This window comes from Odocoileus virginianus, chromosome 27 (assembly GCF_023699985.2).
Source record: "Odocoileus virginianus isolate 20LAN1187 ecotype Illinois chromosome 27, Ovbor_1.2, whole genome shotgun sequence".
NCBI lineage: Eukaryota > Metazoa > Chordata > Mammalia > Artiodactyla > Cervidae > Odocoileus > Odocoileus virginianus.
Window position 1 is genome coordinate 36,961,976 of NC_069700.1, and position 14,890 is coordinate 36,976,865.

General features: G+C 40.1%; 1 protein-coding gene across 22 annotated transcripts in view; it reads left to right on the forward strand.

Annotated features, from left to right (window-relative positions):
* The window catches only part of MLIP (muscular LMNA interacting protein), a 299,319-nt gene that overhangs the window by 127,817 nt on the left and 156,612 nt on the right, over nucleotides 1-14,890 (forward strand). For 4 of the 22 annotated variants that reach the window (XM_070456675.1, XM_070456680.1, XM_070456681.1 and 1 more), the window contains exon 1: nucleotides 12,019-12,249. The exons of 8 other annotated variants lie outside the window; for them this stretch is intronic. In XM_070456675.1, coding sequence (XP_070312776.1) covers nucleotides 12,151-12,249 — 99 coding nt within the window. In that variant the 5' untranslated portion in view covers nucleotides 12,019-12,150. Of the gene's footprint in view, nucleotides 1-2,527; nucleotides 2,640-12,005; nucleotides 12,250-14,890 lie in introns of those variants that run through there. 10 more of the 22 variants (XM_020909994.2, XM_070456688.1, XM_070456686.1 and 7 more) reach the window with 8 other exon arrangements.

Here is a 14,890-nt window from a genome sequence, read left to right on the forward strand (position 1 = left end):
GTGAGGAAAGTGGCCTGGCTAGAAGCGGGTGGGCGCATGTCAGAGAAAATCCAATCAAAATGTTCTTAATTCACTTATGATCAGACCTCACTGTAGACAAGAGAGACACCTCAAAGTAAACTTTTATTTCTCTCTCATATTACTTAAAAAAAAGTTCAGAGGTTGTTGGCCCAGACCTTGATTGGGGGCTCCTCCTGCCAATTCATGAATTATTCTATCGTTTTTGGAGTGAAGCTTAAAAGGTCTCATATGGGTCTCATGTGGTTCTTATCAGGGTCTTTTATGGCTGCTAGAGATCTATCCATCACATCCACATTCCAGACAGAAGGATGAAAAATGAGACAAAGAAGGGCATGTCACACAATTTTAAGGAGCCTTACTTTTAATTACATCTCACTGATCATAGATTAATCACACGGCCACACCTATAGGTAAGGGAGGCTGCAGAATTTAACATTTAAACTAGGCAGCTACATACACAGGTAAAAAAAATTCTTTTTATCACAACTGAAGAATATATTACCGTATTTTCCTTAAGATGATGGAAACAAATGAGAGAAAATAATAAAAATCCTAAAATGTAGTGTCTTGAAAATAATGGTGGCAGTAAAACATTTTAGAAATTTTGAAGAAGAAGAATTATTTGACATATGAGTGGAAAATGATAGAAGATTTTGGACATATTCAATCGAATGTTAATGTTAATACTTATCTAACTTTTGTTTTTTACGGTCACAAAATTATTCTTAGAATATTTATGACCTAGTATCATAGCAATTTTGAAACGTATAGTATTGTTTTTAATCACAGTGCTGTGCATTAGGTCTGCATAACTTACTCATCTTCTAGTTTCAAGTTTGTAAGGTGTCTGCATAACTTATTCATCTCATAGTTTCATTTGTAACTTTTAATCACATCTCCCCAGTTCCTCCATCCCTATTCCCTGAATATTGAGCTCTTTCTGTGGACCAGGAACTAATGTCAAATGTTTACATCTGTTGTATTGTTGAATGGAGCCTATGCAGTAGATGTTCTAAACAATCTATTATAGATGAGGAAATGGGGATTTTGAGAAAGGAAGAAACTGATCAAAGTCATACAGCTCACAAATGGCAGAGCTGGGCCTTAAACCCCCACTGGCCAAGGCCCCCAGTCCAGCCACTTGCTCTCTGGCACTCAGATCAAATATCAGAGAGGAGAGCTGGGGCCAGGGAGAGATGGCCGTGATGGAGGTGTCGGTGGGGCTTGAAACCGTGAGAGCTGAGGGCAGCCTCTGGATGGAGACAGTCAGGCAGAGGCAAGAGGAAGCGTTGAGTCTCCGGGCTCTTTCTTCTGGAGGAGGAGACGCAGAGGAGAGACTGGGGATGAACCAGGTGAGGAGGGCTCTGAGAGGCCCAGAGGAAGACTTCTTTGACCGTGAAAAGAGCCAACAATGTCTATAACTCAGACGTTCAGAAAAAAGTCAATGATCTGAGCAGTAAGAGGCCACTCATTCTTTAGAAGTGTTGGAAAAGGGATGTGAGAATGGGTGGAGGAAGGTTGGAAAAAATGGATTAGCTATTTAAAATCTATGTGCTGTGTTTAGTTGCTCAGTTGTGTCTGACTCTTTGCCTCCCCGTGGACTGGAGCCCACCAGGTTCCACTGTCCATGGGATTCTCCAGGCAGAAACATTGGAGTGGGTTGCCATGCCCTCCTCCAGGGGATCTTCCCAACCCAGGGGTGGAACCCAGATCTCCTACATTGCAGGCAGATTCTTTACCATCTGAGCCACCAGATTTAAAGTCTACATGGTTATTCTATTGTTAGCAATGCTTGATTGTAACTGTGACTATTTATGGATTGCTTAGGCCATGCTGAATGCTGTTCTAAGGGTTTATGTGCATCCCGTGGGGTAATTACTCTGATTATTCCCATTTTGCAGATGAGATAATTGAGTCATCTGTGTAAAGCCACACACAGTTATTTAGTGGCAGAGTTCTGACCCAAGCCCTGCAGTCTGGCTGCTGAGCTCATGGTTAAGAGTCTGGAAAAGCCAAATTTCTTTAAAAAGTAATGAGTTGGCAAGAGTCCACAGAGGTTTTATTTTCTGAGATAAAAATCCTACATCCATTTTCATAGGAATTGTTAAGGGTACTTAGTGATTATTCATTCCTCTTTCCCTAAAATTCTGTTTTGAAGAGGAATCCATTTTGTTTGATTTTTTCCTATGTCAGTTTTTAAAGAAAAAATAGTTAAAAAAATTTAAAGTGAAATTGAAAATATTAAATTTGTTTTGCATTTTCTATGGTAAGCTTGTTGAGAGCCTTGAAATGATACTTTATGGTCCTTAGTAAATGTCTCCAGAAAGAAAGAGGGCATTCTCTTTTTACAGCAACACATTTTAATAACTCTGCACTGGAATAATGATTTTTTGTGTATCTCAGATTCCTTAATGCCTACAGACTGTTCAGCTGAATGTCATTAGAACCTCTAGAACTTATTTTTGCATAGTTTGAAGGCTCACTTATCGCCTACACAGTCACATGTTGATCTGAAAAAAATCTCTATATATACATGTAATTGCACCCATGCACGTGGGCAGCCTATTGGGATCTAAGACTTACAGAAGACAGCCTTACAGCATCCTTAACCTTTCCAGGTAACCGGATTTATTCATGTCAATATGTGTTTTCAAAATACTGAGAAGTGATTCTTAAAATATTTCTACCAGGAACCCTATAGTTTGATTTTAGAATAAAATAGTACGATGGTATTTAAAACCAGAAAAACTCTTGAAAAGTGTTTCTGGTTAGAATCTGCTGGTTATAAGAATAGGCAGATTTGAAGGGAGTAGATTTGCCTTTCCATGCAGACTCATCAGGGAGCAAAATCATTAGTGGGAAGAGAGTTTCACTGTCTATACAGATGTAAAAATCTAAAGGCAAGAAAAAATAGTAAAGGTTGATCAGAGGGAAAAAAAAAAAGAACTCAAAACACTGATTTTAAAGAAAAGCACTTAGGATTATATATTCAGTAATAGTATATTTTTTGAAATCTTAAAATGACTACAGAACTGACATTTCTTGGTTTTAAATGTATACTTAATGTCAGATTGCTAGTTACTTCGGGCACGCCTACAGGTAAAACAACAACTGATCATTTCTGAGAGTTTATCGTATGGTGGAAATGTCTCATATATCATTTCATTTAAGTATCCCAAATCCCTGTGCATTTAGGTAATCTAGTTTCCTTATGGAAATGAGGAAGCCATTGCAAATTTTTAATAGTCTCGTTATTTTAATTTTTGGACAAATTTGAAAAGTAGGTACAGTGTTCTTTTTATGGGGTAAATAGTTGCTATTTTCAGTTTCCTTTTCATGATGTATAAGGTACTTTGAAATGATCTATTTTATTAACTTGAGATTTTTCCTTCTTGCCTGCTGTGTAGTACTTCATTGCACATAGAGAAGACACTTAAGAAATACGTTTTCCTTGTATTTTCTCATGTATTGCCTCTTAACATCCCACTTTTGAAATGCTAGCCATTTCTGACCTAGGAAACATTCTATTATATAATGTGATGTAGTCAGACAAGTGACAGTGGAAGGTTAAATTACAGTAGCTCCTGTCTTACCTCTAATGAGATCAGTCGTGGGGAGAAAAGCTTTGCTTTTACTTTTCTATTTCTTTACTCTTGACCCCTAACACTTTTGTTTCTGACCTTTTCTTTTCTGTAGAGTAGGCATGCCCTATTAATTAATTCATCCAACAAACAAACATTTAGTGTCTACTCAAGGTTAAGTACCAGGGATGCAGTTGTGATTTAAAAAGCCATCATTAGTTACTGTCTTCATAGAAGACTACTCGGCAGTGTTGGTCCCAGGACACGTCCCATCCTGGGGGAATATGTTGGCTACTGTAGCCATCAGCTGGTTTTTGCCTCTGCGGAAATTATGGTGTCAAACCTAAAATCAAAGAGAAAGATCATCCCAATGTGCTTTGATTCACTGGCATCTTTTCAGCCAATTACTCTGCATATGCACTTTCATTCAGGACAAACCTTCTGTCCAAGTTGTGATTGATTCTGTAGGAGAAGGAGCCTTGAATGTTGGGTCTATTAACGTGCTTCTGGAGTGTTCTGGAACTTGTGGTGAATCCAGTCTTCAACAATTGTGTGCAAGTCAGAGGGTTTGTAAAAGATATTTAGGATGACAGTGACAAGGATGAAGATGATTAAAACATGCCTTCCTGTTTAGGAGTGAACACATTAAGAGGAAAACAGAGGGTACTGCAAGAAAATACAGGAATATTCTGAGACTGTATCCACTGGAGATTTTTGTTAAACCTTATACATTTCATCTGTCCTAGAAAGAAAGAGAGAAATTAACATTTATGGCGTGGTTGCTTTGTGTGGGGCCCAACATTGGGTCTTATATGTCATGAGACATATGAAATATGTCTTTAATTTTCATATTCATACCCTCTGAGATTTGGATGCCTTTATTATGCCCATTGTATAGATGGAGAAACACAAGTTCTTGGAATTAAAGTAACTAACATGCTTTCATCGGCTAATAATTAGTAGATTTATGATTGGAATCTGATTCCACGTTTCATTTTTTCCATTGGCAGAATTAATACATTGATGGTTATAGACCATAAGCCAGGGCTCCCACATTACCTTAGATATTATCAAAAATAAATATTATTTATTAGAATTAATATATTGAAGGTATAAAATATTGGAGATCACACATTAGATATTTTTTGAAGATAGATATTATTTATAGATATAAGGAAATACTTGTCATAAACAGATTTAATCATTCAACAATATTTTTCTGAGTCTGTGCTGCACTATCCTTATTGAAATTTAGATAGCTTTAGCATTTGTACCAATACAATTTGACTTTTTGCTGTTATCTCATTTCCAATGTAAAGTTATGTGTGTTGCAAAATAATGATGCATTCCTTTTATATAGAACTACATAGGAACAGTAAGAGAATAGCAGTGATGAAAGGTAGAAAAGTCAGTGTGTAGCCAGCCACATTTTGGTAATGAATAATGGAGGCTTGGAGAAAATGTTCATCTGAGCCCAATTCTCTTGAATGTTGTTAAAAACAAAATCTTGTGCTGGCTACTGATTCCTGAACCTGCCTTATGACTTTTCTGTAAATGAGTATTTCTAAGCTAAGGCTAGCAGAGGCAGTTAGCAAATAAGAGTCCATGAGAACCTGGGTTCTAGCCAGGCAGACCAGGATTAAAATCTGATTGCATCTTATGCTGGTTAAGCAAGTAATTCAATCTCCCTGAGTCTCATTTTTCTTACTCATCTAATGGACATCATAATTCTCTTGCTGGCTTGTTGTGAGAAATTCAAGAGATGATCTATATTAAGCACCAAGAATAGCATCACATAAAACTCGTTAAGTGGTGTATTTATACATAGTGTATGTAGGATACAATCTGTTCTGTGAGGAGTGGGTGGAGCGTGTGAGGTGGCCAGGGTGACAGGCCACGGCAGCCAAGACTGGGAGGAATGATCTAGACCAGAGAAGCTTCTCCATTTCCTCTAAGAACCCCGGCCCCTCACACACCCTTTGGATGCTGATTCCTTCCATACATTCTTAAAACATTCACAGCTTTGGCACTGGGTGTTTGTGTTTTTATAGCTGATCTATCTTCAAAGAAGCAAAATTATACAGTGATTAAATCACTCTTATTTCTCCATGGCCCTCTGCCACTGTGTTGCCGGAAGGGGGCGCCCTTCCAGGGCATGAGGGTGGGCTCTAGTCTAAACACAGAAATGAGCTGTCCCAGGAGACAGAAGCGCTGACAAAGCAAGAGATACGATTGGGAAGGCGCGCGCGGGCGGAGAGCAGCAGGGTCAGAGAACCCAGGAGAATGGCGTTAGTTAGTTTCCAGGTTACGGGGTTAGTTTCCAGGTTGTCTCTCGCCAGTCATCTCGCCTGGCCCGTATTTGGTCTGACTCAGGGTTCCTTCCTGGTGGTGTGTCTCTCAGCCAAGATAGAAATCAGTGCAAAGGATTCTGGGAGGTTGGTAGGACATATTATGGGCTAGTGTCTCCTCCCTCCTTTTTGCCCCTTCCAAATTACCCTGGTTACTGTTCTGTAGCCGTGGCGTTTTCTTTATCAGGATACCTGCTGATGGGAAGCAACTCAGGGAAACGGTTTTCACTGTGCTTGGCCAAGGCAGGTGGTTTCAGTCAATGGTTCCCTAACAACTGTGTATTCCTTGAACACAGACATCTCTCTTGCCCTCTCTGAAACCTCCATACAGTTCTCATGAATGCACATGGTCATTCATTTATTTAATGGACATTTATCAAGCCTCCACTATGTGATAGTTCCTATATTAGATGCTGGGGACACAGCAGAGAAGAAAATAGAAATTTCCCAGTGTTCTAGTGCTTTCATTCCAATTAGGGAACCAGGTATTAAAGAATTCACTATACATATAACCATATCATTTTTTTAAAGTCTTTATTGAATTTGTTGCAATATTGCTTCTGTCTTACGTTTTGGTTCTTTGGCTGTGAGGTATGTGAGATTTTAGCTCCCCCACCAGGGATCAAAGCTGCACCCCCTGAACTGGAAGGCAAAGTCTTAACCACTGGACTTCCAGGGAAGTCTGGCTATATATTAATAGTAGTATATATTAGTATATATAAGTATATATATATAGTAGTATCTGGCTATATATTAGTAGTAGCACCTGCTGTGAAGAAGTGCAATAGAAGCTCCTGCTATGAAGAGCTTCATCTGTTTGATCACTTACATATTTCCTTGCAAACTTTTCTGGATATGTCTATTTTTTCTCAAATTTGTTTCTCGTGTCAGGAAGAGAGGCTATTTGTTCTATACGGTTTGTTTTAAAAGCAATGCCTTAAGGGTCTTTTGGCTGGAAGGTACTGCAGTAATATCTGTGTAGTAAGAAGTGGGAAGGATGCCCTACTTCAGCCATCAGTAATGCCAGATTTTAAAGAGAATTTTGGATTGTATTTGCTGGTTGCAAATTTCAACAAACTTTACTTTCTTTTGGGAATCGATTATTCAGAAGAACAGTTTGTGTTCTTTAGTAGGAGAGACATCATTAAAACTCTATGTTTGTGAAATGCTTCGTGGTCTTAGGCAGACCCTAGGTGACCTTCTTATCTCTAGAAAAAAGTAGTTGTGATTGGAGGCTAGACTCTCCCCTCCTCCCAGCCTTGATCCTGTGTCAGTAATTCACTTGGTCTTCATCATCCACAACAGAGGCCTATTTTTTGATGAGGTGCCATCACTTTCTATTCCACTGAGGATGGTTTCTATGGAAATTGTTCTAAATACATGTGCTCTGGGAGGCTGTATGTAGCTACTAGCCAGATGACTGAAGCATGCTACTATAATGCATGGCTATTATGCTTTTTTAAGTAAAATTATGTCTTCTATCAATAGAAGAAATACTCTATAACACCAACAATTATTAATAAAACAAGGGAAAGGGAATGATTAAAGGAAAGTTCCCAATAAGACACAGAGAAAAATAGCAAAATAGTGAATTAATTTTATTGGTTCTCATGTTGTAAAATGACTCAAGGAAAAATTCAAATAGGGCAAAGGATAGGGGATAACATATTTCCTCTCCAAAATATGATCATACCAATATGTCTAAATATTGTTTTCTGCTTGGGAGAGGGAATGAGAAAAAGGAAAGATCAGAGGGGAAAGGACAGAATGAGACTTTGGAAAAGAGCTTCCTGATTGTTTCAATTCATGTGGAATAAACTTATGAACCATTGACAAAGGACAGAACGTGGAGATGAGTGTGGTCTCTAGGATTTGTTAAGGCTACCCTATTCAGTAGGGATTAGGAATTAAGATTTTTATATATATATGGTATATACATATATGATGATATATATATTATATACATACATGTGTTTATAGGAAAATAATGGATTAATGTCATTGTTTCTCATGTTGCAAAATGACTCAAGGAAAATCACGTACATATACAGGGTTGGCCAAAAGGTTCGTTCCATAAGATGCTATGGAAAAACCCAAATGAAACTTTTGATCAACCCAATATATACATTTTTATATACCTAAATCTTTGTTCCTATTCCATACTGAATAACATCAAAACACCTTAATTCAAGATGTCTGATGAGCTACAGAGAAGAGGAGAAATGAATCTGAATGTAGAAAGTAGACTAGTGGTTACTTGGGGGTGGGGGCGGGGTGAGGAATGGGGAATTATTGCTCAATCAGAACAGAACATCAGTTTGACAAAATGAAAAAAATTCTGTGGATGATTAGTAGTGATGGTTGCACAGTAACGTAAGTGTCCTTAATGTGCTCACTAAACTGTACACTTTGTAAAGGTTAAAATGGTATATTAAAAAAAGATCTCTGATGATCCACGTTGAACCTATGTTTGTAGCCTTACTTGCCTTTATTCTGATGTAAGCTATTTGCCAGGCTTCCCTGGTGACTCAAAGGGAAAAAAATCTGCGGCAGTGCAGGAGACCTGGGTTCCACTGAGTAACACACGTTATTTGCCCGGTACAGAGCTTTACATGTTGAATTTAATCAGCACTGTCCTGCGAGCCCTGTGAAATACGCACTATTCTGGTCCATGTTTCTCTGGTGGAGGACTGAGCCTTTGAGAGGTCCCGTGACCACCCCACCCAGGGTCCTCCAGCCAGTGGGTTATCTAATTCCCCGGCCCCGTGCCTTGCAGCCCACGCTGTGGCTTTCCCTCAAAGCTCAGTTGGTAAAGAATCCACCTGCAATGCAGGAGACCCTAGTTTGATTCCTGGGTCGGGAAGATCCCCTGGAGAAGGGATAGACTACCCACTCCAGTATTCTTGCCTGGAGAATTCCAGGGACTGTGTAGTCTGTGGGGTCGCAGAGAGTCGGACACGACCGAGTGACTTTCGCTGCTGCTCACTGCTGGTCTGATAGGGGCCTTTGCTCAAGCTTTTCTCTGTGCCTGAAATAAGGGCTATTCTGCCTCATCTTCAGAGGTCTCACTCACCTACTCTGCCAAGTGAAAGTGTTAGTCACTCAGTCACGACTGGCTCTTTGTGACCCCATTAACTGTAGCCTGCCAGGCTCCTCTGTCCATGGAATTCTCCAGGCAAGAATACTGGAGTGGGTAGCAATGCCCTCCTCCAGGAGATCTTCCTGACCCAGGGATCAAAACTGGGTCTCTCTCAGTTTACCGTCTGAGCCACCAGGAAAGCTCCAGTTCTTCTAAGTCCAGCCTGAACGTTTCTTTGTCCTTGAACTACTTACCCCAGATGACTGTGATCTCACCGCCCTCCAAAGGTTCCTCTAAGTCTTTGCTATTCATATTGTCACAGACTAGGAGGTAGGCCCCACTGGGAGCTCGTTGGAAATGTCAGATCTGGGACCACACCTCAGACCTCCTCAGTCAGAAACTGCATTAAAAATATTTTATGAAATATAGCTGATTTACAGTGCTGTGTTAATTTTTGCTGTACAACAAAGTGATTCAGTTATATGTATATCTACATTCTTTTTCAGATTCTTTTCCATTGTGGTTTATCACAGGATATTTAAGAACCTGCATTTTAACATGATCTTCAAGTGATTTATGTATCAACTTTGAGAACTGAAGTATGGGATTTTTTTCTTTTCTTTTTCACTTTGCATCTTTCTATTCATACAACTGTTTTATATTCTCAATTGGACTGTAGGCTCTTTGAGGGCAAGAGGGCAGTATAGTCTCTTGAGCATCTATAAATATACCTTGCATAGAAAAAGGCACATAATTTTTTTTTCCATTTATTTTTATTAGTTGGAGGCTAATTACTTCACAACATTGCAGTGGGTTTAAAAAGGCACATAATTTATTTTCTGATGTCATACAGTATTCACATTAAAATTTTAGATCATTAAAGAAGCTGTATAGTACTAAACATAACTGTCTGTATGTGCAATTGGGACAATTGTTGGACAAAAGATACAAAGAAGCCAAAAAACCCAACTACCATTTCTGAAGAGCTGAGATCAAAAAACCTGGGTGTCAGGAGCAAAAGCAGAGTACTGCACATACCTTCTGCATGCAGCACCATCAGTTCAGTTCAGTTGTTTAGTCAGCTCTGACTCTTTGCCACCCCATGGACTGCAGCATGCCAGGCCTCTCTGTCCATCACCAATTCCCGGAGTTTACTTAAACTCATGTCCATCTCATTGGTGATGCCATGCAACCATCTCTTCCTCTGTCAGCCCCTTCTCCTCCCACCTTCAGTCTTTCCTGGTATCAGGGTCTTTTCCAACGAGTCAGCTCTTCACATCAGGTGGCCAAAGTATTGGAGTTGCAGCTTCAGCATCAGTCTTTCCAATGAATATTCAGAACTGATTAACTTAGGATGGACTGGTTGGATCTCCTTGCAGAGTCTTCTCCAGCACCACAGTTCAAAAGCATCAATTCTTTGGCACTCAGCTTTCTTTATAGCCCAACTCTTACATCCATACATGACTACTGGAGAAACCATAGCCTTGACTAGACAGACCTTTGTTGGACCTTTTGAGGGAGGTCGCCATCATCTTCATTGCCTCCACCATAGTTTGGCCTCCGGTCAAACAACAGGGAGGGAACACAGCCCCGCCCATCAACAGAAGAATGGATTAAAGATTTACTGAGCATGGCTCTGCCCATCAGAACAAGACCCAATTTCCCCCACAGGCAGTCTCTCCCATCAGGAAGCTTCCATAGGTCTCTTATCCTTATTCATCAGAGGGCAGACAGATTGAAAAAACCACAATCACAGAAAACTAACCAATCTGATCTCATGGACCACAGCCTTGTCTAACTCAATGAAACTATGAGCCATGCCAGGTAGGGCCACCCAAGACGGACGGGTCATGGTGGAGAGTTCTGACAAAACGTGGTCCACTGGAGAAGGGAATGGCAAACCACGTCAGTATTCTTGCCTTGAGAACCCCGTGAACAGTAGGAAAAGGCAACACCACCAGAGGGGTGGGCAAACCACCTAAGCCAGCCCACTGGCCCAATCCCTGGACACACCCGTACCCTCTCCCAGTGTGAGGAAGCTCACCCCTCGGGGAGAGAGCAAACATAGGAACTTGTCATTTGCTTTCCTCCCCACCGCTGCAGCAGGGGCCCCGATAAAGCCTTGCCTGAAGAAAAAGTACTAGGTTATTTGGAGTAGTTTCCCCAGTGATGCTAACAGCATCACTTTCGACAATTGTTTTACTTGTTTGTAGTGTTTCCACAAATTCGGGCTTCTGATAAGCAGGGAAAATGTTAAGTGGTATAATCTAGGTCCCTAAAATAACTCCTTCATTCCTTCCCAGAGCTTTTGGTCTATAACCAGCTCTTGCAACAGAACAACTTTCATCGCCAAAGCACAAATACAGATATTACGGATTTGGAGAAAAATCAATACTCAGAAAATAGAAGTACAAAAACGGAAAACGCCAATCAATTCCACGTGTAAAGTTTTGAAGTTTTCTGCAGTCGGGACACTCCCTGTCTTCCAGGAACCTTGGAATGTTGTTTTGACAGATTTTTGATTCCAAGCTCTATTTGAGAGCAAATTTGGTTAATAGCAAGACTTCAGTCACTACCGATGCTTGTAGCATTGCTCACTACGTACATGCCAAGGACCAGGAATTAAAGCTACTGATTTTATGAAGGAATCGCTGTGTGTTTTGTTCTGTATTTAGACTCCGTGTTTGCGTGTATTTGTGCCTCTAAATGTTCTCAGTGAGTGTGACCAACTGATTGCTGAGATTGTCAGCTGTGAGGGCCCTTCAATCAGCTTCTTGTAGCTGTACAATCTGGCTCCTCTGTTCTTTTTGCAGAATGTTTAATTGGACTATGTGCATGAAAAGAAAGGGGAAATGCGTATAGGTGGCAATTTTTTTTTTTTTAACTTCTGCTGGCTCCATTTCAGCAGTCAATCTGACCTCTCCTGAAGTTCCAAATCTAAACACTGTCTGAACATGAATCTGCCCTTTGGAGCTGACAAAAATCCCTCTGCTCAGGGAGGAGTCCACGTTACCTCTTTTTAGAATTCTTTTCTCCCCGCGAGTGTGTGTGTGTTGTTTCAGGGAGCGGCTCCCTTCCCACCTCACTCGTTGGTTTGCTCACTCCCTTATGGGATGAATCAATGCTTCCAGAAACCCAGGGGCTTCCGAGGGACCGCGGGAACAATTACTTCCAAATGAACTCGTGCGTCTTAGCAGGGAGCGTGCAGACCACACCCCAGGTAAAAGGAAGGCTTTCCTTCCTGCTCTCGAGAACTTTGAAAGGCTGTGCACTGTGGTGTTTGCTGCAAGAGGGTTTGTGAGAGAGATGCCTGGGTGTAGATAAATTTGACTATGTCAAAATGAAATGTTTTAGGCAGTTAGTGGAAAGGATGAGCAGATAGAGCAAAGCTGCTTGCTGGCAACCGAAGAAGATGCTGAGGATGGTCCTTGGTGCAGTGTGAGTGCTGACACCCTGTCTTTTCTCTTCTCAACAAGAGGCTAGTGGCCATCTGTGAGTGTGGGTGTCAAGATCAGAAGAAGAGAACGTTTAGGGAAAGAGAAGGAAGGAAGGCATTGCTACTGGAAACTGAGCAAAGAAATAGTAGCCTGCATGGCATGGAGGAAACAGTTTCTTAAATTATTAGTTGGCTGGCCGGTGAGAAGGTGACAGTCTCAGAGTTTCAAGTGCTTGAAACCATATTTAGGGAAAGCTTTTCATCCTTTCAGCTCTAATTTCTATTATTAAACTAGTTTCCCAAGGATAAGAACTGAGATGTGTTTTTAAACAACGCTGACAAAGGAAAGTGTTAATTGGCATTTAACCAGTGCAATGATATTAACATGCATCTGTTTCTGCTTTGTGTGGAAAATGATTTTTCATCACCATAGCGATTCATTTCTGGGCTCTTTGGAACTTGGCCACGGTATGCAGTAAACAGCAAAATTTTTCTTTTTCTTTCCTGAGTAAGGGATTCAACAGTCAACCAGCCTGTTGTATAGAGTAGCTAGTGTAATTTCAAATCCTTTCCAACTAAATTCTGTGCAAAAACTCTGCATCCTTGGTAGGAATAAGAAGATGGTACGGAAATGTGATGAAAAAAGCCACATGCCAACATTGTACTCCCAGCTTAAAAGCAAATACCAAACCATTGCCCCTTTTTGAGGTTGATCTGAGGTTAAATGTGTGGACAGGAATTTATCTGTGCTCTTCTGACAGTAACCTAGGAAGATGAATAAGCCTTTAGTACTATTGGATTTTCCATTTTTAATGTTATTCTTGATGATATTATGTATTGGTTCAACTAAAAATTCTCAAAAAATGTTCTCTTTACCTGGTGAAGAAATTTTATGTAGGCTAGGGCTATTTATAGGAAAATACAGCAATAAAGTAGATGGAAATTATTTTACTTATTTTCAGTTGCTTTCATTGTCAACATATGGTTACTTTTAGAAATTCCTTTGAGGGCATCATTCTAAAAGCACACCTTATTCATCGAAGCATTTGTGTTTATTGTACTACATTTCCATTTTATTCACTAAAATTGTAGCTATTAACCTTTAAAAAGTCATTAGTTTATGATTCATCAGTAATGACGTTCTATTTGTATTTTGGGAACTTAATGTAGCAAGGCTTTGGGTGAAGTAAATTTTTGTCATTGTATGTGCTTTAGAAAGTAAAACCACTTATTGTTAATAAAGGTGATAATATTTTGTAACCACAGGGAAGTGAGTTGAAGTCTTTCATACATTAGTGTTTAAATTTCATCTAGATAGAACCTAAAGTAGACCTGTAATCATTCTGTGGGGAGATGAGAACAGGCCTACAGGGCCTGAGGACAAAGTCAGTTTCACCTCTTTTTTGACTCTTAAAGGACTATCTTTATTTCTTACCCAAATGAAATTCTGTGATAAATTATCTGAGCTACCCTCAGTGATTTCCTTGCTAAAACCTCTCTCCATCTATCATGATATTGATGAGATTAGTCATGTAAAGAAACCTTCCTAGAAAAAAAATCCCTCTGGAAAGTGTCTTGTATTGTGTATCACTGATAAAGGCTACTGGACTCCCTGAATCTCATGAGGGATCTCATGTCTCTTCCAACAAAGGAGAGCATTGCTTTATTATTTTTTAGGTGATAAGCTACAAACTGGGAACTGTGACCTGACTGCCATGGGAGAATAATGACAATTATTTTTAAAGGCAGAAAATAATAGTGAAAAATGATAGTTGGCTCAGAAGGATTTGCTGTGTAATTTTTATGCCCTAAGGAATATGCTTTGTTTCTAGAAGGCAGAGCTGTCTTAGTTTTCTGGTTTGCTGTTCAGTCGCTAAATTGTGTCTGACTCTTTGTGACCCCATGGACTGCAGCATGCCAGGCTGCCCTGTTCTTCACTATCTCCCAAAGTTTGCTCAAACTCATGTTCATTGAGTCAGTGATGCCTTCCAACCATCTCATTCTCTGTCACTCCCTTCTTTTGCCCTCAATCTTTCCCAGCATCAGGGTCTTTTCCAGTGAATTGGCTCTTTGCATCAGGTGCTTCAGCTTCAGCATCAGTCCTTCCAGTGAATATTCAGGGTTAGTTTCCTTTAGGATTGACTGGTTTGATCTCCTTGCAGTCCAAGGGACTCTCAAGAGTCTTCTCCAGCACCACAGTTTGAAAGCATCGATTTTTGGCGCTCAGCTTTCTTTGTGGCCCAACTTTCACATCCACTGGAAAAACCATAGATTTGACTATATGGACCTTTGTGGGTAATGTGATGTCTCTGCTTTTTAATACACTGTCTAGGTTTGTCATAGCTTTTCTTCCAAGGAGCAAGCGTCTTTTAATTTCATGGCTGCAGTCACTGTCTGCAGTGATTTTGGAGCCCAGGAAAATGGT